This window comes from Tenrec ecaudatus, chromosome 16 (assembly GCF_050624435.1).
Source record: "Tenrec ecaudatus isolate mTenEca1 chromosome 16, mTenEca1.hap1, whole genome shotgun sequence".
Taxonomy (NCBI): Eukaryota; Metazoa; Chordata; class Mammalia; order Afrosoricida; family Tenrecidae; genus Tenrec; species Tenrec ecaudatus.
In genome coordinates this window covers 9,926,617-9,952,677 of record NC_134545.1, presented here as the reverse complement: position 1 = coordinate 9,952,677, position 26,061 = coordinate 9,926,617, and the positions used below count along the sequence as shown (strand labels likewise).

The 26,061-nt window shown below is 49.9% G+C and overlaps 1 protein-coding gene across 1 annotated transcript in view; it reads left to right on the top strand.

Moving 5' to 3' along the window:
- The window catches only part of CCDC60 (coiled-coil domain containing 60), a 204,939-nt gene that overhangs the window by 134,280 nt on the left and 44,598 nt on the right, over nucleotides 1-26,061 (top strand). The window contains exons 3-4 of the mRNA XM_075534645.1: nucleotides 12,239-12,409; nucleotides 20,996-21,109. Coding sequence (XP_075390760.1) covers nucleotides 12,239-12,409; nucleotides 20,996-21,109 — 285 coding nt within the window. The remainder of the gene's footprint in view (nucleotides 1-12,238; nucleotides 12,410-20,995; nucleotides 21,110-26,061) is intronic.

The window sequence follows — 26,061 nt, the reverse complement described above, 5'->3', positions numbered from 1 at the left end:
GACCTAGATACAGGGGCTCTTATGTCTCTTATCGCATACATTCATCTAGTGTGTCAAACACATTTGCGCATATGCCACCATCATCTTCAAAGCATTCTCTTCCTACTTGAGCCCCCGAAATCAGCTCCCCATTTCTTCCCCCTTCCTCCCCCGCCCGCCATTCCTCATGAACCCTTGGTAAGTTATAGATTATTATTTTCAATCTTACATCATCCTCCGTCGCTCCTCATCCACTTTTGTGTTGTTCGTCCCCTTGGGAAGGGGTTATATGTTGATCCCTGTGATCAATTCCCCCTTTCTCCCCTGGGATCTATACTCTCATTGTTGGCCCTGAGGGGTTTATCTATCCTGGATTCCCTGTGTTTCGGGCTCTTATCTGTAGCACTGTGCATGTTCTGGTCTAATTCAATTTGTAAGGGAGAAATGAGGTCATGATAATGGGGGGAAGGAAACACCAAAGAACTAGAGGAAAGTTGTATGCTTCATTGGTGCTATACTGCACCCTGACTGGCTCATCTCTTCCCTGTGACCCCTCTGTGAGGGGCTGTCCAATTGTCTACAGATGGACATTGGGTCTCCCCTCCATGCCCACCCTCACCCCCCAATTCATATTGGGTATGATTTTATTTGGGTCTTAGATGCCTGATACCTGATCCCAGAAACCCCTCTGAGAGGTGATGGTTTTTCCCGAGGTTTAAGGCCAGGAGCCAAGTGAAGACAGGGAAGGGCTGTGGCGGGGAGAGGACAGGTGTGCACAATGTGGAGGGCTCGAGAGAGATGTAAGGCGTGACCTGGTGAGTGATTAGAGATGAAGTTATTGACATGGAGTCCATGGGGCGGGGGGAGGGAAGTTCAATGTACTTATAACCAAAAGGTTGGTGATTCAAGCTCACCCAGAGGTGGCTCAGAAGAAAGGCCTAGTCATCAGCTTTCCAAGGAATCTACCTGTGAGAGTCCCGCGGAGTACACATGGGATGTCATGGGCTGAGTCCACTAGAAGGGGACTCATTTGATTTCCAAAAAAAGAGAGAAAGGACTTTGGACTTCATCCTGAGAATGGAAGCCACAGAAGGATTCTGAGCATTATGAATGGAATGATGAAAGACTGGCATTTTGGAAAAAGTTCTTGGGCAGCCAGGTGGAGAAAGAGAGGAGACCCAACTTTCCTAACATGGCGACCCTTTCATACAGTTCCTCATGTGGTGGTGACCCCCAACCATGACATTATTTTTCTTTTTTTTTTAAACGTTTTATTAGAGGCTCATACAACTCTTATCACAGTCCATTCCTATACATACATCAATTGTATAAAGCACATCTGTACATTCTTTGCCCTAATCATTTTCTTTTCTTTCTTTCTTTTCCCTTTTCTTTTTTTACATTTTATTAGGGCCATGACATTATTTTCATTGCTACTTCATCACTGTCATTTTGCTACTGTGATGAATCGTCATTTAAATATCTGATATGCAGACTGTATTGTCATCGTTACACATTGAACATATTTAAAGCATAGTAATTAATCACAAAAACAATATGTAATTCTATATTGTGAAATATTTATTTCAATGACAAATGAAATTTTGTCTTGAAGCAAGGTAGAGCATGGGTAACAGTCTTCACGCTGGGTATTAATAGGTGGGCGTACCTGCATGTGGGCGGGCCCACCTGGAGACGGATAGAGGAGCGGTGTCCCGGTTCCTAAGACCATCAGAAATCTGTGTTTTCCGATTATCTTAGGCGACCCCTGTGCACAGGTTAAGAACCGCTGCACTAGGAGAACGGTTAGCACAATGGAGGTAGCGCATGACAGCTTCTGGTCAAGAAGATACATCTGGGAGGTAGAGCTGACATCACTTCATCATCAATTAATCACCGAGGAAGAAGTTAAAGGGCCATCTCTCCATTTGACAGCAAAGCCAACTGGTTTCCCGTGGCACAGTCGCCAAGCCCTTGGTCAGCCACTGACACCCACCACCCTCGGTGGGGGAAAACTGAGGTAGGTGGTCTGCCTCGATCAAGACTACAGTCTTGGAAGCTCTGTGGGGCAGCTCCATTTTGTTCTACAAGGTCACTATGAGTCAGAATCACTTGTTGACAATGCGTTTGGTTTGCTTATGTGTTTTTTCCCCCCTTCGTTTTTTGTTTGTTTCAGGGGGTGGTGAGGGGGCCAGGGGGCTGGAGTGACTGCAGTGTAACACTCTGATTGTTGGCCAAAGTCACTCTCTAGGCTGCACCTTCTAGCAACTCATGCAGCACCCTCTTTGTGTGTGGCTGTTACCCCGGCCTGAGAAATGCCATGTGAATTTTGCAGAGGAGTCAGAGAGAATAAAACTGTAGCCACTAAAGTGGATTCTTCACTGAAGAGTCAAATTCAGGGTGCCTTGACAACTGTCCCCATAGCAGCTTTCTTCCACCTGATTTATGATCAACAGGGATACATGAATGGATCCTCATGGATGGGCCCTTCTCTTTGAGATAGACGCCCTTATGGTCCTGTCAGGTAAGCACTAAACTACAAGGTTGGCAGTTCAAACCTGCCGGTTGCTCCTCCAGAGAGAGACGAGGCTGCCTTCTCTGGTAAAGATCTACAGCCTTGAAAACCCTACAGCGGGTTAGGAGATGAAATCAGTGCCCGACCGTGGGCTCTCTCTGAGTGGGCCGTTCCTGGAGGAGTGGAGTGCATATGAAGCTGCAGGGTGAAAAAATCTGACTCTGAAACGCTCCCATTGTGCGCCATTACAATTAGCAAACAGCTCAGGGACGGGACAGAGATGTTTCGATGTGATTTAATAAGAATGCAGTTGCAATAAGCACTCAGAATATGCTTGTAATCAATTTACTGTATACACAATATGCTACCAGAGCCATCTTTTGTGTGTGCAGTTGACCTTTATCTTGTGCAATCCTGTGCTATAAAGAAGAGTGAAACCTTCCATGGCAAATCATTAGCACTGGGGAAATGGCCTCCATTTGCATGCTGACAAAGATATTAACTGAAGTGTGTTTCGGGGGGTGGGGAGTGGAGGCGAAAATAATACAACAAGTCTCTTTGTCTGAAAGGCAGTTCAAAATCTATGTTGTGACTACAGCTGACTGAAGTTCAATTACGGTAATAAATGTATTCCAAATTTCATCTCAATTGCATTTGCATTTTAATGAATGATTCTCACCTTCTTGTCAATTTGGCAGCCGGGCTGGATTTATTAAGTTATTGTATAAACAGGGCATTCTAATGCAGGGATTTAAATGCAAAATATTTGCTCGGTGTCTTTGAACTGGGGGCTGTCTGTTATTAATTTGCCTGCACCAGGTTGGCCTGAAAACTCGAGGATTTAAGGATGGCGTGCTTCCAGACCCCCTCCCCCTCCCCCCACTCCATCATCTTCCTGGTGCGCTCTTCCTCTGAACTCCACGCGTCTGGGTGGGCCTGACGAAGTCAGGATGGAGCCCGCCAGATGAGTGGGCTCTCCTCCCCTCCAGCCTCGACAAACTGGGGCACGTTCTGATTTATTTGCTATTATTTGAAAACAGTAAAATTTGTTAAGTGAACATTTCCCGGGTAGGCAATTCCCTCCTGCGGGAGGACAGCCCTGAAATCGAGTTGCCAGGAGCGTGTGTTCATCTTAATGCCATTCTGCCATCCCACGGAAGACCCCGGCTTTATGTCTTAGAGGCAGAGGCAGGGAATGAGAGTGAAAAACAGTTGGAAGTAGGGCCATAATATCATTTTTTTAAATTTGTTTTTTTTTTTTAAAGTAAATCTGGGCTGTTGGTTTCGAACCAAGTGATTTGGGGTGGTTGAGCCCATGCCCCCATTTGGGAGCAGACAGGTGGGTTGCCTCTACTCTTTTCCCCTGCCCCTCACCTCTTCAGAGCTTGGCAGTTTCTTCTGTTCTGCGTTCCCCCCCCCTCCCCCCCCCCCCCCCCCCCCCGCCGAGGGCTGGAGCTGCTCATTTAAGGTGATGTCCGGTCCTTGGTTCCTCCAGGACCCTTGGGCTGGAGGCTGATCCAGGTCATGGGGGTGATCAGGGTGGAGACTTATTAGAAGCAGCACACCCTCAAAGGGGTGGCTTCCCATTAAGGAGATTTTAGAAGGGGCTTGTGAGAAGAACTAACTGCTAGCCTGTGTCACAGTTTTATTTGGGGCCACCAGCAACCACCAAACCAGTTCTGGCCAAGCCAGTTTCAAAGCATGGTGGCCCTAAGTAGATTCAGAGTAGAACTGTGCTTCGTGGGGCTTTCTGTGCAGATTGGTAAGGACTAGATTGCCAGGATTTTCTTCTGAGGTGCCTCTGTGTAGACTTGAACCTCAGCCTTTCAGTGAGCAGTAGAGGGCACTAACAGTTTGTGCCAGACAACTTTTAATAAAAACAGCTGGGAGATTTCCTTCAAAAGAGGAGTTTGCTTTTAAATAGGGGGGGGGGGGGTTAGGTAGCTAGATCAGCCCATCCCAAACTACAATGTGTGTATGTATGTGTGTGTATATATATATATATATATATATATATATATATATATATATATATATATATAATCTGTTGTCAAATTGAGAACTAAGAGTAAAGAGTTGGAGTTTAGCCTGTCAGTCAGATCACAGCTTGATGACCTCATTTGGAGGCACTAAGGAGATAAATAGCTTGCTGGAGGCAGGACACCAGCTCACTCTCTGGGAGACACTGCAGCTGACAAGACACATGAAACTTCGCTAATGCCCTGAACAGGAGGAGCCACGTGGAGACTCCTACCAGCACTGAGATGGTTACACCACCAATGGATCCAAAGACTAACCACCACTCGCCTGAGATCTTCCTGCATTAGGCATAATTGCATGTTCGTGAGTCTGAAGAGGACTTTAAAGATTGGTATCGGACATATGGGCTAATATTGGACTTACAGACTTGGTCTGGACTGGGCTGGGATGTTTTCTCAATATTCAATTGCTCTTGTATATTAACCTCTTTCTAATACACCTGTGAGTGTCTGTGAACTTGTTTCTCTAGACATCCCAAGCTAACACAGACCCCCTGGTGTACTGTTAAAATTCAGGTTGTGCACTTGTAGGTCTGAGATGAAGCCCAGGGCTCTGTATTTCTAACAGCTCCCTGGTGATGGTGATGCTGATGCTGTTGGCATAGGAACAGCATCCTGTGTATCAGAGAGTTGACAGTGTCTCTTAAGGAAGGAACAGCTAGTTGAAGGTTACTAATCTTGTCACAAGTTTGAAGGGCCGGCTGTGTGGGTAAATCTAAAACCCCAGAAAGGATGCTAGAGCTCGTCAGAGAATACTCCAGAGTGTGGCTCAAATATGTTGCCAAGACTACTAGATGCTTCTCAGAACAAACAACACGCAAGCAAGCAAGCACCCACTGCACTAGAAGATTCTAATTCATGGCAGAGAGCAGGATTCTTCCACAAGGTCTTTTTGGCTAGCATCTTTCTGGAAGCAGATTTTCAGGCCTTTCTTCCGTGGTGGTTTGGTGCATCGGAAACAGTGGTCTTTTTATTAGGTTATCAGTTGAAGGCAAGCCATTTGGGCTAACCAGAAGCCCAGATACTTTTCAGAAGAGCCTGTTAATTCTTAACATCATTGCTACATTTTATGCCAGACCGTCTTTCCTTGGGCAGGTCTGAGATAATTTCTTTACGTCATGTTTAGTTACAACTAACATTTTCTCTCCATATTTCAACATCTCTGCATTTAGGATGCCCGGATTCAGTTCGTATGAGCTTTTTCCTTCTTTCTCTGGGGTCCAAAAAAATCATGGTGCATCTTACAGCAGGTGATCTGTTAGTCAGCTCCTGTTACCAGGATACTGTGTAAAAAGCTACGCCAAACTCGGTTACTTTTAACACGTTGTTTGTCTCATGTGGCTGTCGCTTGACTGGGGTTTGGCTGATAACTGGCAACGATTCAGGGGGAGTGCTCTTGCCCACCATGAGGAGACCAGGTGTGATTCCTGGCCATGGTACTTCCTATGCTGCCCAGATCCGCCTGGCCCTGAAGGCTCCCACAGCACTACGATGCTGAATAGTAGAGCTTCTAGACAAAGGCGAATCGGAAAGAAAGGCCTGGCCAATGAGCACCCAACGGACCACAATGAGATATTGTCTGATGCTCTGTTGTGCTGGAAGGTGAGCCCACCAGGTTGGCAAGCTCTCACCAGGCAGAGTGGCTTTCACAGTGGACTCGATCACAACCCAGATGGTGAAGGTGGTGTAGGGTGGGGCAGTGCTTCATTCCTGGGGCATTGCTGTGAGTCAGGTGATCTCCTGGAGGCGAAGTAAAGATTCGAACCCAGAGGTTTGTCCTTTCCAACGCCTTCACTGCTACGCTCCCTGCCTCTCAGAGCTTTCTTGACGGCAGTCCCCTGCAGGGAGCATCCCGCCCTTACAGCCCAGCACAGACTCCATGACAGAGAACACACACTCCTGAAACACACAAGCTCGCCCCCCTCCCTGGCAGTGATGCTGAAGAAGCCGTCCTGAGTAAGAGGACACTTTCTGTCTTGGAGACCGGTCTCTCATCTCTCCCAGTTGTTTCTCCTGCGATGTTCGCCCAGGGAGTTGTGCATCGCAGCGAGGGAGAGCCAGAGGCCCCCGAGGAGTGCTTTGAAGGGTAAAAAGCTGCTCTTCCTTGCAAATAGCTCCCGTCACACAAATAGCCTGGTAATCAGCAATAATGATGAGGGGAACGAAGGAAGAACGTACAAGGGAATTAAATGGGAATTTGCTAAAATATGAAGCCATTTCAGACAGGCCTCCGTGGTACTGAGAAGCACTTCTGAGTCTGCTGAATGAGATTCCCACAGCCTGAAGTTCCCAGAATAGACGGATGTGTCTGACACAAGGACCCCAGCCCTGTTCTCAGCTGCTTCCACGTCTCACTGGCTGGTTGAAGGCAGTTTGGGTAAAGCCAGGCTGTCATTCACCAGGAAACCTGCTCACCAGCCTCCTCCCTTTGCCCTCCCAGATGCCTCCAGGCCGTGTGCGGAGTTAGGGTTCATTACTGTTCACTTCGGATGGTTTGCTACGGCCTTTGGCTTTTCATGGTGTCTCCTCCCTATACCAGGGGCTTCAAAAACAACTGTGAAAAGATGCAATAATTACTTGATTCGACTTCCTCCATGAACTTTTGGAAGCCCCTTATACCGATGCTGGAGGAAAACTTCCTTCCAGCTTCAGTAGCAGGAGCAGCGAGACCTCCTGAGCAGCTTTAAATATATATAGTTATATATCATATAATTGTATATATATCATATATATGTATATACATATACATATATATCATATGGCCTTTAGGGGTTGGGTAAAGATGTGTTTCCCTCTTTCCACTGACGACTAGAATGCTCAGGGCCAAATCTGTCTACCTGATTGCTAACAAGGACATGAGCTTCGACACCTACCTGCTTTACCTGATTTGTTTTCTTCCTCTCGGTTTTCCTCTCCTGGCTTTTCTCGCCCCTTTCCCTCCCACTAATCCTTTTTTGAAGAAGTGTATACTTAAGTCAAACAAATCTCTTCCCGACCTTTTAGCGCATGCCTTTCACCAAGTGGCACTGAGTCCATGCCGACTCACGGCAGCCCTACAGGCCAGAGTGAAGTCCCCAGAGCCATCACCTCGTAGAGGCAGGCGGCCTGACTGTTTTCCTACAGAGCCGCTGGCAGGCTCAAAGTGCAGCGCTCTCAGTTAGCAGATGTGAGCGTAGCCACTGCGCCACCACGCCTCTCATTCTGAATCACTGCTGCAATAATCTCCAAGATGCAAAGGCGAAGGCCAAGGGCTCTCTGGGGAAACAGAGCCTGATGAGGGCCTGGCACACAGTAAGTGCCCAGCTCAGGGCATGATGCATAGTCAATGTCCCACTAATATTCAAGTGCCTCCTGTTGACTGTGGCCTGAACTGTCTGCCTGGCATTCATGAGAAAGCTAACTGAGTTAGGATGTTGCTGGCCCTCACCATCAGAGAAAGTACCAGTTACCTTGGGCCGCCCATTGCACAGAGAACATTGGATTGTGCGTTGCAGGAGCCACGGTGGGTTATGGAGTCCACAGGGGGAAGACAGGGGCTCTTGTTCTGTTCTCCATTGAAACCAGAGTGCTAATCCCACTCAGGGAATGCTTGGTCTGGTATCGCTCCTATTGTCCTACAGTCACCAGAGCCCTGGATGCTGGTCCCTGTGGCTCCCTCCAGACTGTGATTGGTCAGGGACCCTGACAGGTCTCGCAGGCAGCCTTCCACTCTCTGAGACACTCTGGTCACCAGCAAGGAGGTCCCAGAGCTCCATGAGAGCACTAGACACCTACCAGTCAGTGACAAACCACCCAAGTTTGGTCCTGGGATCATCAGGGGCAATGGAAGAGGGTCTGCATGACAAGCTGGTGGAGTCTGCATTTAGAATCAAACTGGTGCAGTGTGGGGCTGGACGCTGGGACTAGGTCATGGCCTGGGCCCAGACGCTGCTCTGCCACTCTCCAGCTTGGTGACTTCACCTTTGTGGGCCTCCACAGCCCCCTCTGTCAATGGCCATGACCATTACAGAACCAATAGGAGAACCATCGATCTGTGGATGAGAGCACCCAGAAGCAGGAAGGTTGGAAGGTGGGCATCATCACCCTTCTTGGTGAGCAACCCAAGGCCCAACAAAGGGGGAAATCACCACATGGCCTGGGGCGCTGGAAGGCCTCTCACTCGGCTTACAGGTCAGCTCCCAGCAGCCTCCCTGGGGTCAGGCAGCAGAGGGGGTCCTGCCTGTGCAGCAGGTAGCCCTGCTTCCTGGGGATGTGCACTCTTAACTAAAACAGTAAAGGCTATTGTGCCCGGAGTGACAGCCCGGAGTGACGTCACTGGGATGCTGGAGTCACCTGGTGCTTCACTACCTGTCCCAGACCAGGGGCACAGCAGTGCTCTGCCTGACACCCCCAGCCTGCCTGTCTGCCTTTCCCGGCTCCCCTCTCTTCTCCTCCGTTCCCCTTCCCTTCTTCCCTCCTCTCCAGCAAGGAGGTTCCTGGGGGGGGGGGCACCTGGGCCCACCAGGGCTGGGTTGGGATCTAAACCCCACCCCTGTGGAGAGAACAGAAAGAAATGCAGCACCATGCCATCCATGTACCATCACCTTCCGGAATGCAGTCCGGTGATACGTGCACAGATGTGAGCAACATGCCCACCGCAGGACCGACGGACTGAAATACATGCCAGGAGAAGTTTGCCCCACACGCATTTTTTCTGGTGCGGAACAGGCTGTTTTGTGGTTTTCATAGTTTGGTTCATCTAGAAATGCCCTTTAATAAAATGGCATCAGACATTTTGGAAGCTCCTGCAGCATTTCGAGAGGGTATATCCCTAGCAACCTCCAGCCCCCAGCTTGCTTCTATCTCCCACCTGCCTTCTGCGCTCGTACATACTAAGATGCCGGATGCTCCCCAAGCAAGCCATCTTTCGACTCACCGCTTCGTCTGTATCCCTGCTGTTCTGCCCAATGGCATGACATTTCTCCCTTGTCCCACTGGCGAATTCCTGCTTCATCCAAAGCCCTCCAGAGAGTCCCTGTGGTAGAGACCTAAGTGTGGAAGTAACATAACTTCTTGTCAACTTGAAGATAGATAAAAGTCTAGTCTGTCAATCAGATCACATCTGATGGAGACTCCTTGTGGGCAAGGCCTTCTCATAAAGAGCATTCTGGGACCCTCCCCGCTCTCTCTGCCTTCACCTTCTTACTGATGAGCCCTTCAGAGACCTGCCAGAGTCCTGTGATGAACTGTGTCATTGGATCCACATGACCTTGAACCCAAGAGCCTGTGATCTTCCGACATCCTGCATTATTGCATGTGACTGGGTCGAGTCTGAAGAAGGACTGATGGACTAGCATTGGACTTATGGACTTGAGTTGGACTGAGCTGGTATGTTTCCCTGATATAGAAAGCTTCTTGATATAAAGCTCTTTCTTACACATCTCTGAGTGTCACAAAATTTGTCTTTCTAGTCCATTTGGCTTAACACAGTCTCCCTAGATTTCTCTGGGGTCCTGTAGCACACTCTGTTGGGAACATATACATATTCATGGATGAGCTTCCCCCACTAGACTATGAGCTCTCTGAGGACACATACCTTGTCCGACCCTGCCCTGATGCCCGGAATAGCCTTGCCTTCTCAGAGCCGCTGTCAGCCAGAAATATGAGTGAATTTAAGTCACCACTTGGCAACCATCTATGTGAAACAATTTGGAAAATGCAGGGAAAGGCCCACCACCCACCTCCCAGCATCCTCTCAGTGGACATTTGCCAGCGTCTCCTGCGGAAATGAACATGCCCTAAGTAACATCTGAGCACTTGTGAGCAAGGCAGCAGGGATCCATCAATCTCATCAGAGTCTGGCGTGACAGCGTGCTGAGAAGATTCCCGTCCAAAATGCCCCACAGGAGGACATCCAGGGAAGGGGCAGCTCTGAAAGCAGGAAAGAAGATACTTCCTCCAAGAATCTGTCCCCAAGTCAGAATGAGCGACCCCCTCCCCCCACACACACTCACAGGTCCTCTCTCCCGTCATTCTGTGTTACCACCGAGAACCCCGAGGTCTTCACGCCTCTGACTAGGCCATGAACTCTAGGGGAGCCAGTGCCCTTGGTCATCACTCTGTCAATAGCTGCCAGCACAATGCCCAGCACCCTTGAGTTGTTCATAAGGAATTTGGGGAATAAATGAAATTGAATTTCATAGCCAACCTGCATACCTGGGGGAGGTAGAGGGGCTTCCGACAGATGGGTGAACACAGGGAGAAGGTCATGTTCACATCACTTGGCCTCCCTCCTTCCCCATAAAAGTGCTGCCAATGCCAACCCCAAGATGAAGACTGGCCCTGGGGAGGGACGCGTGGAGACCCTCAGGGCACAGGATGTCCACAGTCCAGTATCCAGACGTCGGATTACAACAGACTGGTTGAGTCAGCAAGAAAACCGTGATAAGGAGAAAACAGAAGCCCCAGCATGTGACCTGGCACAGCAAGCACGCACACACGAGGACTTGCACATCTGAGCTGTGAGCACACATGCCAGCATGCGGGCAAAGGAGAGAGTACGCAGCCTTGGCCAGAAGTCAGCATCTTTAGTACCCCCTCTGCCATCGTGTCTCAGGCACCAGCCCCTCGTCGAAGGCAGGCACCTTGTTGATCCCTTTGCTCCCATCAGTTTTGATCATCCTGTGCTGCATGAGGCATCGTATCAGCGGTTCTCAACCTGTGGGTCTCGGCCTTTGGGGGCCAAACACCTAAGCCCATCAGAAAACACATATTTCTCCTGGTCTTAGGAACCAAGACACCACCCCTCTGTCCATCTCCAAGCCAGTCCGCCCGCATGCGGATACGCCCACCTATGAGTACCCGGCCTGAAGACTGTTACCCATGCTACACCCTGCTTCAAGACAAAATTTCATTTGTCATTAGAAATAAATAGTTCACGATATAGAATTACATAATGTCTTGCGATGAATCACTATGCTTTCGTGACATTCAATCTATAACAATTAAAATATATCCTAACAGATATTGACATGACGATTCGTAACAGTAGCAAAATGACAGTGATGAGGTAGCAACGAAAATAATGTTATGGTTGGGGGTCACCACAACGTGAGGAACTGTATGAAAGGGTCGCGGCATGAGGAAGGTTGAGGACCGCTGCATTATATCGTAGTGCCTAACAGGGGCATGAGGAGCTCTTGTGTCACAGTGCCTCCCACCTTGGGCTGCTAACTATACGATCAGCAGTTTGATCCCAGCCGATGCTCGAGGGAGAAAGATGTGGCTTTCCGCTGCTAGAAAGCGTTCACAGCCTTGGAAGCCCGAGCTGCCTGTAAGGCTGCGGTGCATTAGAATCAACGCAATGGCTATGAGTTTGGTTTTTCGGTTTGGGGGTTCACGAAGAAATGTTTACCTAGCATAGTACTCAGTGCAGTGGCTCCTCTCCAGAACACACAACTCTGGTCTTTTACCAAAGACTGTGAAGGAGCTGGAACTATTCTGAGTGATACTTAATGTTGGCTGAATGATGGGAGTGGTTAAATGACTTGTCCACGGCCATTGATGAGAGGCTGCTTGGAACTCAAGGTCAGGCAAAGGTGGGAAGGCTCCCCACCTGCAGGCAGGGGGTGCCCCACAGAGGTCAGTGCTCCAGGTCACTAGGACCTTGTTCTAATAGTCAGCTCTCCTTATAATAGCGTTTCTCCCGGCTCCTGTCTCCCTCCAGATACTTGATCCAGTCGGTGAAGATTGGCCGTGGGTATTTTGCCATGCTGAGGGAAGAGAGTGCGATGAAAAAGAGGCAACAACAGTTTCAGAAACTGGAGGAGGAAGAGAGAAACAAATTCCAGCCAGCCAAGAAGGCTTCAGAAATCCATTTCGGGGACGCTCTTTTGACGTAAGTGGATGTGGTGGCTCTGGAGAAGGGCCCTTGGGAGTGAACGCTGCCTGGCTGGGCTTAAGAGAATCCTCACCACACACACGTCCATCCTCAGGAGTGACACAAGACACCTGCCTCGTCCCCAAACGGGCCTCTTTCCCTGTCCTTCCTAGTGTGTCTTTGCCTCCAGAACTTCCCTGCGCTGCTCCGTGAGTTTTCAGTGACCTTCTCTGCAGCCTCTGCAGGCTGACCTTTGTCCTCAGCACTCAAAGCCCAGCTTCAGTCCAGTCCTCTCCGGACACTTCCCAGCTTTCCGCACAACCCCGTCAGGAACTCACTGGGCGTCGGGTCTTGAGGACTTGTGTCTGGATGCTGCTCTGTGTGTTCCACTCTAACAGACCGGGTGCCCACCCGTCAGTGGTGTCTCCAGCTCCTGCTCAGAGTGCACAGGGACAAAGCAGCCCCAACTCGTTGGTAAAGGACTTTCTCTAGCCGAGGAAGACTATCGGCCCACTGTGAAATGTTCATCAGGATGAAAATGATGATGACGCTGACCACTGAATAAGGATACTGAGCATCTATTGTGTGTGTCACGGATGTTTTGTTTTCATCGAGACCTCCAGCCATCCCTAAGAGACAGATTTTAGTATGCGCCCATTCAACGGATGTAAGAGGAGTGAGTCTTAGCAATATTCACTATTTTCCCCCAAGGGCTGAAGTGAGAAAGCATCCCTGAGTCTCTAACTCTCTTTGGCTTGTCATCCAAATTCACCGCCTGCACGGTGTTGTATAGACACAATCCTGGGGTACCCAGCCTGGGTAGACCAAATGAGGAAGAGGCAAACAAGTGTGGAAACAGGCAGAGAGGAAATGCACAGTAAAAGTGGCCTGCGGCTGTGCTACTGGCCTGGGATGGCAGCACATCACAGCCTCCACGGCATTAGAAACACCTGACAGCTATTTATTCACTTTATTTTTAATGCTGACACCCAAACTACACCCCCTACCAATCACTGGACACAGTAGCGGGACACAGTATTGTTAAAAAGTCACACTCGGTGATTCCAAAGTGAAGCCAAAGTTGAGATTCACTGGGTTCAAATGATTGATCTATAAATAGAAGGCATTCAGTGGGGGGAGGAGATCATCTCTTTAATAAAAGGTGCGGGTCAATGTTGATATCTATTTTCAGAAAGATGAAATGGGACCTATATTTCACAGCATACTCAATAATTAACTCGAGGTGGATCAAAGTCCTCAATGTACAATTAGGGGCAAATGTAAGGGCTCTGCTATGTGGCATAAGCACACTGTGAAACATACCTGAAAACATACACCACAGCAGAAGAGAAACTTGATAGGGACCTCCTAATAATTGACCCTTGTGGACATCAAGTGATTTCACCAAAAGAGTAAAGACCTGCAGACTGAGAGGGGTAGAACGGAAATGACATCTCGGACAAGAGACCAATCTCTAAACTTCGTAGAAGACTTCCACACATCAGCAACAAATAGACAAATAATCCAGTTAAAAACTGGGCAGAGGACATGAACAGAAACCTCCCCCAAGAAGACCCTTAGGTGGCAGCCTACAAACGAAGAAGAAAGTAGCCATTTGTGAGATGCACATCAAAACAATAACAGAGTTCAGCAGAGCAGAAAACAAACGTTGATGAGGGTGTGGAGAGACTGGAACTCACATCCATTGCTGGTGGTAATGGAACATGGGATGGCGCTTCCGTAGAACGTGGGACATGGAAATACCATGTGGCCCAGCCATACCAACACATGGCATACATCCTAAAGGAACCAGTAGGTACACACCCATGTTCATCACAGCAGTGTCCATAGCTGGCCGAGCGAATACACAAACGATGGTGTCAAGCCCTGTCAGGTGCTGTGTTGGTTCCAATGCAGAGTGACCCTGCGTATCAGGAAACAAACACGGCCACATCCCCGCACCATCCCCATTGTTGTTCTGTTGTGAGCCCATCGGTACAAGTCGCCGTGTCCTATGACACGCACACACAGTGGAATTCTTCGCAGTGTGAAAGAACGACCGAGAATCTTTCCAAAGCCTCAGAACACGGAGGAACATGGAGGATGTTAAGTGAAATCAGTCGATCCCCAAAGAGCAAATACTGTATGAGACCACTACTGTAAAACAAAATCGACGAAAGGTTTCACACTTTACAAAAACCAGACGTCCTTTGATGGTTACCAGGGTGGGATGGGAAGGAAGAATAAATCACAAACTAGAGGGTAGATGCATTTTAACTTAAGCTAAGGAGAAGGGAAAGCGAGAGAAAGACCTAATTTTAAAAATACATACTTTGGTTATTTTTCACTCAAAATGTTGGGACGTGTTCCTTCATTAACATAAATTTATTTACTCTAAAATGAAAGATTACTTCTGATTTGCAATCCTGCCTTCCATGCCTTTATGGAGCGGGCATTCCGAAGAAACACCTTTGTTTGGAGAGAGAAGCTGTGTGAGTCGAAGACAGAGAAAACCCGCTAAATTCACATAAGGGATAGGCCAGGGGAGGTGTCCAGAACGCAGCAAGGCGTAAAGGGAGAAGGGGCAGGTTTTTGGTCTCTCTGTGAGGGTCCCAAGCGCTCAGCACCAAGCCCGCCTTCAGTCCCAGCTTCCCGGCATCCCAAGACCCTGATCTTCCGGGTGTCCCCAGCCAGTGGACAGCTTCTCCCTGGAAGATAGAGAAGGAACGAAGCCATGGAGCTTTGTCTGTGGGAGTGGTGCTCAGAGTGTGGGGCAGAGGGACAGGCAGTGGGAAGGGGGCCCGTCAAAGATGCTCCTGGGGCTACTCCCTGGGCTTGACATTTCAGGTACCATTTGTTAGGGGGGGGATGGTGAATCCACTGTCATGGGACACATGTCCCCCCCTCTCCAGTCCTTGTTTGGAGCATACAGTGTGTTTGCATAGGCATGTGATCGCCCTGCTAGTGGACAGTGGTCTGGTTACGTCTTGTCCGGTAGGTTCTACACACTGTACAAGGCCGGTTATTAAAATAAAACTGAGGGCAAGCCTCAAGTGCGATGGGGCCCAGGCTTACCAAGCAGCCCTTGGAGGCTGCCCACCCCAGTACAGAGGAGTCACTAAAGCAAAGACCTCAGCACCTCCTGGACTCAGGTTCAAGGCCCAGCTTGCCCTGAACGACTGTGGGGCGTGGTGCCCGCGTCCTCCCTTTCCGCTTACATTGCTGCTGGGCTTCTCGGGCTGTCATCTTTACGGGCCAGGTGGCCACGTCTCTTCTCCCGCAGGGCTGCTGGCAGGTGCGAATCCAAGACCTTCTGCTTAGCAGCTGAGTGCTTAACCACTGCACCACCGAAGCTCCTTCCGCCCACACTACTGGTCCCAAGTTCTCAAACTTGCCAGGAGGGTTAAATGAAATGATCCTTCGCTCAGTCTGCCATAATTGGTCAATAATTATTAGCCAGAAAGGAACGCCGGTGGCACAGTGGTGCCTTCTGGGAGGTCGGTGGTTCTAATCCACCATGTACCCTTTGAAGAAAGATGACTGTGTCGGAGACCCTACAGAGCAGTTCCACTGTCCTCCACACCTACTGTGTGCCCTAGACCGACGCAACCGCAGTAAGTATCGCATCCTGCAAGCTCGGTGTTGACTGTGCTTGGCGGCTAAACAAAAGTCTGATGGTTCAAAGTCACTGGCTACCCCACAGGAGAAACATGTGGCCATCTGTCTCTATCACGATTCACAGCTTTGGAAACTGCTCTGTCCTCTCGGTGGCTATGAGATGGCACCGACTCAAGGGCAGGGGGTTATGAAGCAGGAAGGAGTTCCTGGTTGACGCAAGTGAGTGCTTTGTCACTAACTGAGACTTTGGAGGGTTGAGCTCATGCAAACGCATCTGGGAAGAAAGGCCGCTGAGCTTCTAAGAAATCAGCCAGTCCCACTCTGACAACACCTGGGGTTGCCAGGAGTTGGAATTGATTTGACAGCCACACACTCCTAATTATGCAAAACCAATGCGGAGTGAACGATCCTAATTTCCATAAAGGCTGGAAATTGGGTTGGACCTTCTTTGCAGGGCCTTCCCCTGATGAGCTGCACTTTCCACAAATACAACCGCAGTCGCAAAAGTAGCAGAAAAACAAGAGTTCCTTTCAAAATACTTTCTTCTGATCTTGTGCACTATACAAACAAAAGGGCTAATTCTCCCCCTCTGGATTGGAGACCACAGACTAGATTCTTTTAGACCAAAGTTTCATGGCGGACAAAAGAGAAAGGGCAAGAAAACCAAGCGTGTCCCTGAAGACTTCTGCCTGTGAGCTGTCTTTCCCACCATGCTCAAGGAAGTCGCCTTTCAGCTGCAGTTTCAGCTGGAAAGGTGGGAACAGGACGGCGGGTAGAATTTGTTCTATGATTGTGGTTAAGAGAAGATATAAAACCAGAGATTAGGGAGTGTGACGAACTGGCTCAATTTCCACATATTCTAAGCCACTGGGCAATACGGTTGAGCTGGAAAGACCAGGTTGGGTGAATGCTTGGGTCAATGTCATTCCTTAACTCTCAGAGTGGAATAAAAAGCCCATGGAAATGAAAATCAAGAGACCCAAGTTCTGGCCCTACTTTTTATTTATTTATTTTTTAAACGTTTTATTAGGGCTGGCCCTACTTTTTAAAGGACTGTGTGACCTTGGGATCATCCTTAAAGTCCAGACAGGAAGGGAAGTTCCTCACACGTGTCCTTGGACTCTCCATCCCACTCCCCACACCAAGACTAAGTGACCTTGTTCAAAGTGGCAATTGCTCCCAGCCTGAAACCATCAATGGCTACCATTGTTGACAAGGGGGGAAAAAATTCTGTGACCACCAGGCCAGCCCTGTGTGGTCTGCTCAGCACCTGGCTGCTCCGCCACCCTGTCGCATGGCTTCCCTTGGCTCCCTCTACTCCAGCCTCCCTGACTTACCCACCACTCTCTCACTGCATGCCCTCCCTCCAGGGCTTTTGCATGGGCTAGTTCCTATGTAATTTCATGGAACTTTTAGCTTGTCACTTGGTGCTTCCTTTTTTACCAGGTACTTATTGCCATGAAGAACTGCTCCAAAAATTAGAGCAACACTTTACTTCCCACATGAACCTGCATTCACTGGAGTGGCGTCAAGGATGGCTCATTCACGTTGGAGCTGACTGTCAGCTGTCAGCTGAGCCAGGCCTGAGGGCCAGGGGCCTGGGCACCTCTGCCGGTGGGTGGGCCTCTTCACAGGATGCCAGCTTGCTCCCAGTATAGCAGCTAGGTTCTAAGCCTGGGCATTCCTAAGTCACATAGCCGAGAGACCAGTGCCTACAGACTGGGCCCAGAAACTGCCTTCACACCACTTCTGGCATATTCTATTCATCCAGCTAGCCACAGAGGCAAGATTAAAGGGGAAGGGACACAGAGCCTCACCTCTCAATTGGAGGTATGTCACGAAATCTGAGGAACCTGTTTCTCCATTGCTGCATCCTCCTCCGGGGATCCTCCCTGGCTTCCACTTCAGCTCAGCTCCCTACTGTAGGCTCTCCGAGTGCCAGGCTCACTCCCTCCAGCAGAGATTCCCCAAATCTGCAATTGCTTTTGTTGGTCTCCCCCACTGGAGGGAGGAGTGAAGGCTGCCTCCTTCACTGCGGCATCTGCAGCCCCCAGCATAAACAGGCATCTGTACACACGAGGGGGAAGCAATGAGCCAGAGAGTCAGTCATTCATGAAGCCCTTAGTCTAGGGCTCAGAAGCCAAGGCATTCAGGGACACCGGCAGGCAGGTGGATGGGGTGGGGGTGGCGGTGGGGGGAGTCTCATGGCAAGCCAAGAAGCCCACACCATGGAGCCAGTGGGTGCTCCGCCCCATCCTTAGCTCTAGCTGACACTTGACTGGAAGCAAAAACCAAAACTAGAGAGAGAGGCCTACCACTACCATCTCATCTAACCCCAAACTAAACCCACTACCATCGAGTCGATTCAGACCCAGAGCAACCCTAAACAAGGGCTCCAGACTGTCAATCTCTGTAGAAGGCAGAGGGCTTCACCTTTCCCCCAAAGAGCAGCTGGTAGATTTAAACCACTGACCTTGTGGTTAGCACCCAACCCCTAGCCCACAGTGACACCAGGGCTCCTTATGACCACGGCAAGAACTTGGGCTTTTTCTCTGGCCCAGAGTGGCCAGAAATCTCCATTTGCCATAGCCAAGGCTTTATGATATTTATGTGAAATCGCCTCATTTGAAAGTAAACAATCATCAGCTAATGATAACTTGGAATGGGGATGGGTTTGGTTATGGGCAAAAAACGAGGTGCCTCATGATTTTGGCAGGCAAGACAAACAGATCTGAAATGGTTTACTTCACTTATGAAAACGAAAACCCCACTGCGGTCTAGCCTATTCCAACTCAGAGGGACCTGTGGGAGTCACATCATCTGGTATCAATTTGAGGATTCAGAGTATAGGGCTGGAGTCTGGCCTGTCCATCAGGATATAGCGAATGAGGCCTTTGTGTGGGAACAGCCTTCTCTTGAGGATTCTGGGAACTCCTGTATTTCATCCTTGGAGGCAGGAGACACTCTCTCTCTCTCTGCTTACTCCCTGTGAGACATCCCTGTGGAGAAGATACACAGAGAGAGGCTGATGGAGCCAAACCTCTGGAGCCAGAGAAGCCACATGGAGACTCCTGCCAGCGCTGAGATGCTTACAATGCCACTGGATCCACAAGACTTCCCCCCCACCTGATCTTCCTGCACTCAATGTCAGTGCATGTGTCTCATGAGTCTGAAGAGGACTTTATCGATTGGTATCAGACATATGGGCTAATGTCAGACTTGTGGACTTGATCTGGACGGGGCCAAGATGTTTTCTCAATATTCAACTGCTCTTGTCTATAAAGCTCTTTCCTACACACGCGAGTGTCCCTGACTTTGTTTCTCTAGTCTACCCAGACTGACACAGGACCCTGCAGGACAGAGTAGAACTGTTCTCTAGGGTTTCCAAGACTCTTGGGCTCACTGCCTCATCTTCCTTCCACAGAGTGGCTGGGAGGTTCAAACCGATGACCTTTCAGTTAGCAAGTTGGGGCTGTCACTGCCTGCCGTGGTATCCGGGCTCCTATTCCAATGACAGTGGAGGAAAACACTCAAACACAGTCCCACGTGTGACTTCTTCCCTTAAGCTCGGAAACCATCTCTGGCTTCCAGGAGGAGCGGCCTGTTCTGGCTGCTTCCCTCCTTTGTAACGATCCTCCACCCTTCCCCCCAGATGGTGTGTGACTTCAGGGAAAGCTTCCATATGCTCTACCAGAGCTCACAGGCCTCTGGTTCCCCCAAGCAGCCTGCTTTGGTGGCTGCTGAAATGGGACTCGTGACTAACCTTTTGGGAGAAGCCCATTTCTGAAGTTTAAGGTCCACAGACCACATGGCTGATGCCACCCACTGATTGGTCAGCAAACGATGGGGTTGGAGAAGCCGCCTTGAGTAGTCAGAGTCCTGGATCCCAGGCAGGGCCTTCCTGGTGCCCCTCGCCCCATCCTCTGCCCACCTTTCTCCACGGCAGCACCTCACTGGAAGCCAGCCTTGTTTCTAGTGCCAGAATGGTTTCCATAGCTCCTCCTGGGTCTCTGTGTCTCGACTCTTGCTCTCCATGCTGAGACTATTCTGGAAACAGCAACCAGAGGGACTCTTCAAATCCAAGTCAGACCTTGTCTCAAAATCCTTCCTGTCACAAAGAAAGGGGGTGGGGGAAAGCCCAAGGCCTTCCGGTGGTCTACAAGCCGCCTCTCTCAGGGTCCAGGTGTCGCTCCTCGCTGCTGCTGCTGGGACACAGCTCCACGGAGGGTGTGTGCACGTGCCGGGCCCTCAGAGGGGGATGTAGCTCACTCCCTCACACTCTGGCAGGGTTTCCCCACATGTCACCTTCTTATAGACATTTCTCCCCATTTAGAACTCACAGCTTGCCCTCCCCACGCTCCCCGCTTCCCCAGGAAAGGCCAAACCCGGCCTTCCACCCAATTTTATCAGTGAAAGGCTGACTGGGGGATAGGCATTTACAGGTCACATATGTTTTGTCTTTCATGCGACCACCTCAGCCCTGTGTGGCAGGGTTAGAGACCAGCTCTTCTTGAGAGTCCGCTCCCCTCGAGTGGGTGCTCCAGGAGAGCAGGAGTCTTCACAGGCTCGGGTCCCCCGACGTGGGAACAATCGCCACGTGACTTAGTTATTTGCTGTCTTGCTCCAGCACGGACACAGGGCAGAAGTGTCTCAACGGCTGTACCGACAGCCGCGCCTACTTCCTGGGACCCACGTGTGTCCGAGTATAGAAGGTCTTTGGCTCCTTGAGGTTGTCCATGGCTGAGTCGTCCAAAGGAGGTTGATTGCCAGGCCTTCCTTCCAAGGAGCCTCTGGGTGGACTCCCCCCAACCTTTCTTTAGGCCGTGGAGAACATTCCACTGCGGGCGCCCCCCCCCCCCCAGGGGCTCCCCTGGCGCATGGGAAGGAGGCGTCACCACACAGGGTTGAATTTCAGCCCTAGCAACACAAAAGCGGACATTGTCCAGCCTGCTGCTGACCTCCCCCTGTTCTCTGTCCTCCCCCCAGCACGTACACCGATGAGAGGATGAGGAAGGTGGAAGGAGGGACCGAAATCATGCTCCGCCCCTTCACGCCCTGGCACAGCTGCATCTTCTCGCCCTTGCTCCCCCAGGCCCGAGTGTAAGCACAGCCCCAGCGCCCTGTGCCTTGCTAGCTCGGAACTGACACCGAGGGGGAGTGACTCGCACGGTAACGCGGTGGGGGGGGGGAGGACCAGGGAAGCTGCACTTTCATCCCCAAGAAAGGCGTGTAGCGCCTGGAGCTGGCAGAGCCATTTGGTATGTAGTCCTTACAGGAAGCAGGCATGCTGGTGGAGAGCCAAGTGAGAGATCAGCTGGGGCCGCGGTAGTCCGTTTCTTACCAAGCCAGACGCGCTCATGTTCAAGAGCTCACGGAGCCCGATGAAGTCTGTCTGGAGGCTGGCTGAGCTGGGGTGGGAAGGGGGTGGGTGCGAAGCCAGGGCTGGGGACAGGCGTGTTTTCCCCATGACACCAGAAATGACTACTCAGAGAAGCTGGTACAGTCTCTGAACCCACAGGCATGGACTCATCATCATCCCCATGCTCATCCTCATCCTCGCCTGGGGCCCAGGCAGTCCTCTGTTGTTTGCGGAGGGCACATACCTGTGCACTGGGGGCTGTTTACAAGCACCCATGGTCGTACGAGAGGCCAGGGGCACCCTCTAGTTACAAGTATCACCCACCCCACCCCCAAAATAACTGCCCCTCCTCCTTCCAACGGAGAACACTATGGTCAGGGCAGCGGAAACAGTACAGTGATTTCTAGACTTCTCTGTCGGATCATTTGTCAGATGTTAGACCCTGAGGGTGTGCGCATATAGTAGGAGACCTGGTGACAGTGAGAGACGCTTTGGATGGCTAACCAGGTCAGCAATTTGAAACTACCAGCCATTCCTCGGGGGAAAGATGAGGCTCTCTAATCTCCTGAAGAATCTCAGAAACCCACAGGGGCAGTTCTGCTCCATTCAAGAGAGTCGCTAGTAGTAAGTTTTTTAATTGTGTGCAGAAGGCGTTCTAGTGGCACTGTGGGCTAGGCATTGGGCAATGAATGACAGGGCTGGCAGTTCAAACCCACCAGCTGCTCCTTGGGAGGAAGAGCGGGTTGTCTGCTCCCATAAAGATTTATCATCTGAAAAAATTTATCATGGAGACAGGGGTGGTAGGATTCAAATCTTCCACGGTTGATTTCTGGTCACTGCCCCTCATGGCTCTCAATGGAGGCTTGCATGTTGCTATGAAGTCAAGCAGTTTTCAGTAGGGCCCCCAGACTAAGACAGGAGAGGAAGAAAGGCCTGGTGGATTTACTTCCACCAGTCAACCAATGAAAACGTGACGGATTCCAACGGTCGGATCCCACTGTGCCTGGAATCAGTTATGATGAGTTGGGAGTGAGCTTGACAAGAGCTGACAAAAGCAGTGTCCCTGGTTGATCATGGCCAGCCTAACTCAGTCAGCCCTACTCACCGGGGGCACACTTGAGCCAAAGCCTGTTCTTGTGCCCCACCCTTGCCTCTGCTGAGCTGAACAGCAGAGTCACAACTAAAGACACCGAGGCCTGAATCAGCCTCTGATGTGACTAGAGAGGACCTTGCCCACCTTTTCCTCGAGCACCATGGGAGGAACCTGCAGGCCAGGCAAGGAGAGCAACATGGGAGGAACCTGAAGCCCAGGCAAGGAGCAGGAGTTGCCAGAGGTCACCCAACAGGCAGATCAGAGGCTGCAATGTAGTTCGTGACTTTATACCTTGAAATAATCATTTCACAGAGGAGCCGGCACTCTTCTTGTCACCGTGGTTACTGTTTCTTCTTCATCCCAAACGGGGAAAGACCCACAGTGCACATCAGATGGCTACCACAGGCTCTGAAGACCCCAGTCATTCGACTCCAGATGTAGAACATTGTCTCCTGAGTTTGGGATAGAACTTGCCCGTGAGTTATGAAAGGCCAGACTTTCTCTGTTGTTGCTTTAGAGTTTCTAAATGACCAGACAAATTTCTTCTTTAGTTTCTGTCTGCTCCTGTTGTCTACTCCTGTCTGTTAGTGTGTTGCTAGAAATGTGTTCTTTTTCCCCCCCTGAGTTTTCAAATATGTTGGAGTATGGTCCTTCCTGGGATTCCACTATCCTTTTCATTTCCGTCAGCTCTGTTGTACTGTCGCAGGTTTCATTCCTATTGCTGTTGTTTGCATCCTGTCCTTCATTCCCTTTGTTAGCTTCGCTAGTGGCTTGTCGATTTTTCTAGTCCTTTTGAAGAATGGGCTTCTGGTAGCATTCTTACCTTCTTTGTGACGTCTGCTTCACTTATTTACGCTTTAGCCCTCGGCATGTCTTCCCTTCTGGTGACTGTAGGTTTATCTGGCTGCTCTCTTTCTAATAAGAAATTTGCGGTGAAGGGGTTGCTTTTGGTCCTTTTCCGACATGTACATTTATGGCTATAAATTGCCCTCACGGCGCTGCTTTTGTTTGTCCCGCAGGTTGTGGTGTGTTGTGGTTTCGTTTCCACTGGATTCAAGACATCCGTCGTATTGTGTTACCAAGAGAATACAACAATGCACTAGTTTGCTTCCAGGTTTTAATTTTTCCCTTGGTCTTGCTGGTATTTCTAAGTGCATCGCACTTGGATTTAAGACTAGGTCTCAGAGTATTTCAATGTTCAATTTATTCATGCTTGCGTTGCGGCCCGAGACCTGGTCTAATCTGGAGAATGTTCCTTATGTAATGGAAAGCCTGTCTGTGGTACCGTGGGTGTCGCAGTGCTTGGTGTATGTGGCTATGGAGTCAAGTTGGCTGCTTGTGCTGTCTTGTGTCTTTATTTTTTTATTTCTAACTGTTCTGCCCACCAAAAGTGGTGTATTAAAATCTACTATTATTGAAGTTTTGTCTTTCTTCTTTCTTTCTGTTAAGAGTTGAAATTTTGTATTCTGAGGCCCTTTTATTGACATATATTTATCATGGCTATGTCCTTTTGTTCAACTGACCCTTAAGAGTTACATAATGTCTTTGTCTCTTATGCTGCTTTTTGTCTTGAAATCTGTATTATCAAAAAATAATACATCGCCGCTCCTTATATTGATTGCCATGAGCATAGCATTCTTCTGTGCTTTGGCTTTTAGACTAATGTTGCCTTTGTGTCTAAGGTGAGTCTCTGGTAGATGGCAGGTCGGTGGATCCTGCTTCCCGTCCGTTCTCTCCGCTGACTGGAGCGCTGAATGGATTTGCATCGTTGTCGTTATCCGCAGAAGTGCATCTGTTGCTGTCGCGTTGCTGTGGTGGTGCCGGGAACCCTGTGCTGCATCAGCTCCGGTGCTGCGTTCATTGTGCCCGTGGGTGTGCCCGTCATTTCCTAAGTTGCGGTTGTCTTGGTGTCTGTGGAGTCCGTAAATGATTTCTCCTCTTTTCCATTTTGATGGGGGGCTTATTACCTTTTTTGTGTATTTCACCCTGCAATTTATTATGATTTTCTCCCAAAGTATGAAACAGCCTGCTCTACCTTGAGGGTGGGTACCTGCCACGCTCAAAAGTTGGAGAAACAGGGGGACCACCCTGCCTGTCTGGTCACCAGGCACTGCTGGAGGTATGTGTGCCATGCTGAGTGTGTGGTACCAACTCTAGGCTCTTGTCTCAATGGAAAGCCGCTTGCAAAGGTCAAAACGGCCGTGCTGTATCAAGCCAGCTCCAAAGCTCAATTATATTGTCCCACTCATCATTTTTGTTCAGTTTCCCTTCAATCTTCAATCCTTTCCTGTGAAACCCAGGGTCAAAAAGATTATCCATCCCTCTCTGCTTCCTCTGGGCTCTAGTGTCTTTACTGTAGCGGGTCCAGGCAGTCTGTCAACCTACTCCTCTATCTCGCTGTAAGTCCCTTCAACCTTCTTCTGCTGCTCCCTACATCTTTCAACATGTTACCAACAAAGACACACACCCACTGCCGTCCAGTCCACTTCAGCTCTTAGCAACCACTATACAAGGTTTCCAAAACTGCCAACAGGAACAGACAGCCTCATCTTTCTCCTGGTGGGTTTTGAACCAATGACCTTGAGGCCAGCAGTCCTGCCACTTCCCCCACTGCTCCATCGAATCCTACCTGGCATAAGATAAGTGCTCTCTGGGAAGTGCTCAGTCTCTTGTTGTTGTTAGTGTGAGTATTTTTCATTATCCCAGCGGTTCTGCATATGAGGCGAGTGCCCATATGATAATCTCAGGGAAACATCAAACCCCAATCAATTCCTTCCTGTCTTCTTGCTTTGAGTCTCCAGAAAGGTATTGATCCTGTGCTGGGGGAAACAGAGTAACCTGTGGCATGGGCTCTGTAGCTAGCAGGTTCAGCAGCGAGAGAGGTACGTAAACGGAAGACCTGAGAGGACAGGAGAAGAAAGGGGAGGCGAGGGAGGCAGGTGGGAAGAAGGGGGGTCCACAGACAATAGAGAGTTGGTCGCTGGCTTCTAGCTTTCCTAAGACCTGACAGACATGGCCACCCCAGGACAGGCGCAACAAGTGAAAACAACGATGCCTCTAAGCAGGGAGACCGAGAGAGGCGTATCTGATTAGCTCCCGGGGTGGATGTGCTTGTGAGGGAGTGTCTTCCTGGAAATGGGGAGGGTGGATTCCTTCCTGTCCGTGTGAGCATCGGCCCAGGAGCCCGGGGGACTTCTGATGGGACAGAAGGCAGCTGCAGAGAAGAGCAATTACACAGGCTTCTAATGGATGTAGCCAACCATTAGTGTAAGGGAGAAACCACTAGGGTGAGGAGCAGGGCTTCTCCAGAAAAAGTTAACCCTCTGCTGACCTCCCTCGAAGGGTGACACCCCTCCCCCTGCCCCACTCACTCTGAGTTGGCTTCACTTTGAGCATAGGGCCACAAGACAGTAGGCGAACCCTGAGGTTAAACAGACGCAGGTTCGATCCTTGTTCATCACCTAGCAGTGTGACCAGGGACAGTGAATGCACTGCAACTCCGAGCCTCTGTTCCCTCCTCTGTACAGAGGAGGGGGAATGACACCCTCCATAGGGAGGGCTGTCCTGAGGACTAAATGCCACCTATTCAGATCCTATCTC